A 5,319-nucleotide genomic window follows, 5' to 3' on the forward strand; every position below is an offset into this window, starting at 1 on the left:
TTCACTAACCGCCATTATATTATAAAATAATAAAATAATATATTATATTATAATAGCTTCTAAAATCTACGTAGCTGCACTTTCTGCCTCTATCTCTCGGACACAACACAACATGATATGTGAGCAAACAATAAAATAATTAAACCATAAGATACAATAAAATAGTGTTAATGAATTATCATTTTACAGAAAGTGAGAAGAATTATTTAATTAGTAAGATAGGAACTAGGAGTAAGAAGATTGCAATCATGCCAAAAGAGGAAAAGAAACATAATCAAGTGCTTTAGCTAATACTATCTAGAAAGTACTTTGTGTTATAAGTGCTAATAACATTATTAATTAAATACTAATGAGCATTTATTATTGGAATATATGTTAAGTCAATACCTCTCTCAGATGTTAATTAATAAAAGAAAGTGATCATCATCTCTTCTCATTAACAAAAACTAAAGCAGTAAAAATTAAAAAAAAAAAGGAAAATTAGAAAGTAACAAAAAAGCACTGCTAATTAATAATTATAACTAGTACCACCTCTTAATTAATTACCCTCATATCTAAACACATTATTATTCTCGTTTTGTTTCTTTTTTTCACCCTAAAAACGAAAGAAAAAAAAAAGAAAAAAGAGTTCAAGAAGAAGAGGAAGAGCCATTAGTACCGGCACCGTTTGCATCAGCGCTACCATCATCATCATGACCGCTACCATCACCACCGTTCATCATCATCATCATCCCACCGTTCAAACCATTGCTCTTGTTGTTGTTGTTGTTGTCATCAGCACCGTTGATTCCAGGACCTTCTAGAACATTCTTATTATTACCTTGTTCTCTCTCTCTTTTCCCAAACGTGTTCTTGTTATTGTGCATCCAAACTTTGAGAACGCCACGATCAACACCGACTTCATGGCAAAATTCCTGGATAAGATCTTCGTCTCGCTTCTGAATCTTCCAACCCACGCGTTCCGCGAACACGTGCATCTTCTCCTTCTGTTCCTGCGTGAACTTCGTTCTGAACCGTTTTCGGGAACTTAGATGGTGGTGGTGGTGGTGGTTGGAGGCTGGTAAGGCGGTGTTTTCCGGTGGAACGGAGAGGCCTCCGCCTGAGGACAAAGCGAGGAGCATGTGCGGTGCGGAAGGGTAGTAGGAAGAGGAGATCGGAGGTGGTGAGGCGGAGTTAGGGCTCCGATGGTGGTGGTGGTGGAACGGAGGAGGTGGCGGAGCTGGTGGTGGAGGGTGGTGGCGGTGGTGAGGTTGGTACTCGATTACAGGAGAGAGAGGTGGTGGTGGTGGTGGCTCGTCGGGATCACGGCGGTGGAAGTTACGGTGGCAGCCGCATGCGGCGCACTTGATGGATGTTGGATCGCCGGCGGTAGCAGTTGGCGCCGGCATGAACTCGCCGCAGCCGTCGAGCGCGTGGCCACCGAGACTAGCGGCGTGATTCTTCAAGCATTCCTTATAGGTAACCGGCACGGCGGCGGTGACGGCGGTAGGGCTTGCGAGTTGGTGGTGGTAGTGTGGTGGAGGGTGGTGGCGCTTGAGTACTCCGTTGGAGAATGAAACAGGCTTAGTGTTTGCGGGTTGGATCCGGGTCGGAGTTTCTGATTCGGGTTCTGGTGATTTTGGTGGGTTGGTTATGGTGGTGGTGGCGTTGTTGCTGATTATCTCCATCTAAGTTGAAAGATTAAAAAAATAAAAAATAAAACCTAGCTTTTCAATTTGGGGAAATGATGTTGTTAGGGTTAGCCTTATTAGTATATAAAAACACATGTATCACACTCCATGAAGCTAAACTGCTACTGAGACCAATTCGAGAGTTTTACAAAGATGAATGAAGTAGAGAGGAATAAAAAGGAGAAAGGGAGAAAAAAAACGTTACTTTGAGTGAGAGAGAGAGAGTGAGTGAGTGAGGGAAAAGGAGAGAAGGGATGTTGTTTGATGATGCTAAGTGACGACTGTTGATAATAGAAATCTGTGTTTATGTGGTTGTCCCTTCTTAACCACTTGTTTTTTTAACCCTGGTTCTAATCCATGGTTAAGTTGCTCACCCCACTTCTGGGTTAGATGTGAGTAATAAATATACCCTTTTTCTTTTCTTTTCTTTTCTTTACAGTGTATGGTCTGGCCTTAAATGCATGTTAAAGTGATGGTAATAATGGATTTATTCATTTAAGCAAAAAATTGTAGAGGAAGAAAGAAGAAAGGAGCTGGGTTAATGTTTTTGAAATGATGATGAGAGGAGGAGGGTTTGAGGGGGGTAGCGTGAAATTGTAGCATGGAGTTTGGGGTGGGGGGTGGCTCAACTGTAACAACTCTTAATCTGTCAAGCTGGCAATCAATGACAGCTTTCGCAGTTAAATCATCATTCCGGCTTATTTTAGGGAAACAAATGCAAATGCAAATGCTGCATGTCCGGTGCATATCAATATTTACCACTACTTCCCTTTTGCTTTGTTTTTTTCCTTTTAAAACAAATGCAACTTTTTTTTCTCTCCCCTTCCACTATCTTATATTCATCAAATTATATTTATTTTGTTATCAAATTTTATATATTTATAATTAAAATGGTAGTTGATTGATGTTTGATTTTTTATATTCATACAAATTTTAATTATTATAATAATTAATTATTTTGTTAAAACAATATGTAGAATACGTATAAATATATAAATATGTAGTGATTTATTTTGTGTCAAATTTCTAGTTTTTATAAATCATTTAGACAAAAAAACATTGGAGGAATAAGGGAATTGGAATATTAGATCAATTCAACATATTCTTTCTGAGATAATGTAATTAATTGGATTTGTTTAGTTTGGGTAATATACTAAATTGAGTTAAAGCCAAAAAGAACCAACTAATAGCAATTCCAATGGAGTATGTTTGTAGTTTTAATTTTGACATATATAAAAAGTGAATTATTTTTTAATTTTATTTTATATTAAAATAATTTATTTTTGAATATCATATTCTAGTATTGGAATTGAATTTGTCATTAAATTTCTGTCTCTTATAACAATTTTATTGAAAATAATAAAGTATTATTTTAGTTTTTCATATTTTTTTAAGTTTTAATTTTATTTTTAACATTTAAAATGTTATATTTTTATTCCAAACGTTTTATTTTATTTATTTTACCATTTGGTTAAAATTAAAACTTTTTCTTTAAAAATATCTTTTTTTATTATTTTTTATTATTTTATTATTTTTATTCTCAAATCACTACTACTAGCATTATGACTATTATAATTACGATTCTTGTCACTGAGTAAAAGGAAATTATAAGGGATGAAATTATTTTTTAGAAAAAAATTAATTTTAATAAGAAAATTAAAATAGGGAATAAATGAAATGCTAGAAATAAAAATAGGACGTAAATGTGAATCTTAACCAATTGGACCATTTAAATATTGTTCGGAATTAATTTTCTCTCAAATTCATTCCTACTGCCCGTTTACATCCCTAAACATTATTGCTCTCCTTTTTATAAATAGTATTATGAATACGTATTATATATTTTTTATTGGAAACAGATTATTTTATAAGTATTTACTTTAATATTTTTAAATAGAATAAAATGTCATACAAGAAATATATAATTTCAAGTTTTCAATCCTTAAACGTTTGAATCTTGGTGAACAAAATATCCTACTTATCAGAAATATTAAAAGAGCAACCTTTTCTATTAAAAAAAGGTTAAATATTTAATTTTGCAATACATTAAAAGAAAACTGTATTTTAGCAAAGCCTATTGTGTACTTAATTATTTGTGTGTTTAGCTATTAAGCGTAGACAATTATAAAGGTGTCAAATGTAAAGATTTAGCTAATGTGCATTTTACAAATATAGTAACAAATTTTATTTATTTATTAATGTTTGTGATATATTAAAATTTTATAGCAAAATATTTTTTATGTTTTTAACAAAATATTTTTATTTATGATATTTTTAAAATTTGTTTTAAGGAGCAGATTAGTAATAACTAATAATACACTGAAACGGAACCGTTTCGTTCGAAAACGACGTCGCTTCAAATGTCAGAAACACGTCATCAAAAATTAACTTTCTTATGGTATGTGAATATGATTCACTTGTCAAAGCCCGATAATCATCGTAATTAAGGAAGTAAGACCTGACACGTGTCATATTTCAACCACGTGGCAATAATCGTAGGCCAACTTTCGTATTTCTTTGAATTATGGTCAAATAAATAAATTGATCATTAATATTCATGAACAAATCTATTTGAAAGATTTAATGGATTGACTAAATCTATTAAAAAAATTAGCGGGGTGGTTTAATTAAAATTGAATAATTAGTCAAATAATTATCGAATGTTTTTACTTTTTAGAAACAGACACTTTAATTTTAAAAAAAATTTGATATATAATACAATTTTACTTTTGTTAGACGATATATCTTTTAATCAATTTTTTTATTTTTCACTAACATTTATTAGTGACATAATACGTTAATCCATATATATAATTGTTAAATGTCAATATATAATTTAAATGGTATAATATCTTTATACCTATTTAAAAGATTAAGAAATTATAAGTTTGAATCTCCATATTTTTTGTAAAAAAAAAGTGTTCATATATAACGGAATAGACAAATCAATTTTTGTAATTGTTTAAAAAATAAGATAAATATATTAATCTCTATAGCTATTTTTATTATATTCTTTTTTATTAACACTATTAATTGAGAGATTGATGTGATAATTATATGTTAACCAGACTTTTTAGAGAAGATTAAGAATAGGCTGATTATTTAAAAAAATGGGCTCCTTAACTGAGCAGGTAGGTTTTACTTAATTAAATCTGTTACTTCTTTTTTTTTTATTTATCAGATGCAAGTGACCCTTTTTCGTATTTCGATTTGTCAAAAGATTGATTCTGTATTTATACAATTCTTGTGGAAGGGAAAGGTGGGTGAACGTTGCTCAAATTTACTCAAGTGAAGCAAAGTTGTCACTTCAAAAAAATATGGAAGCTTGAGAATTAGAGATACCCAATGTATAAATTTTGCTTTGTTAGGAAAGCTTGTTTGGCAATTACTACATAATAAAGATAAGTTTTGAGTAAGAATTATGTTGGCAAAATATTTACCTGAGAGTTCTAGTTTTTCACCCAATTTTTCTAATAATGTTTCAAGCACTTGGCAAGCGATTTATAAGACAATAGAAAAGCTTCGTGATGGTTTTGATTGGTGTACAGGCAAGATGTCTCAATCCTTTTGGTATCATATATACTTAGTGACCATGTGGAACGCTAGATCCTTTGGTTCCTTTTGTGCACATTTCTGATTCTCACTTGAA

General features: G+C 31.7%; 1 protein-coding gene across 1 annotated transcript; it reads right to left on the minus strand.

Moving 5' to 3' along the window:
- Positions 1 to 403: 403 nt before the first annotated feature.
- LOC130954956 (zinc-finger homeodomain protein 10) lies at positions 404 to 1,939 on the minus strand. Its single transcript, XM_057881730.1, has one exon. The coding sequence runs from the start codon at positions 1,665 to 1,667 to the stop codon at positions 630 to 632; it is 1,038 nt and encodes a 345-aa protein (XP_057737713.1). The 5' UTR covers positions 1,668 to 1,939; the 3' UTR covers positions 404 to 629.
- Positions 1,940 to 5,319: the final 3,380 nt, after the last annotated feature.

Source organism: Arachis stenosperma, chromosome 10, assembly GCF_014773155.1.
Source record: "Arachis stenosperma cultivar V10309 chromosome 10, arast.V10309.gnm1.PFL2, whole genome shotgun sequence".
NCBI lineage: Eukaryota > Viridiplantae > Streptophyta > Magnoliopsida > Fabales > Fabaceae > Arachis > Arachis stenosperma.

What these genes read in the sequence shown, in the direction of transcription:
- LOC130954956 (XM_057881730.1), bottom strand. Translation starts at nt 1,667, where the DNA reads ATGGAGATAATCAGCAACAACGCCACCACCACCATAACCAACCCACCA.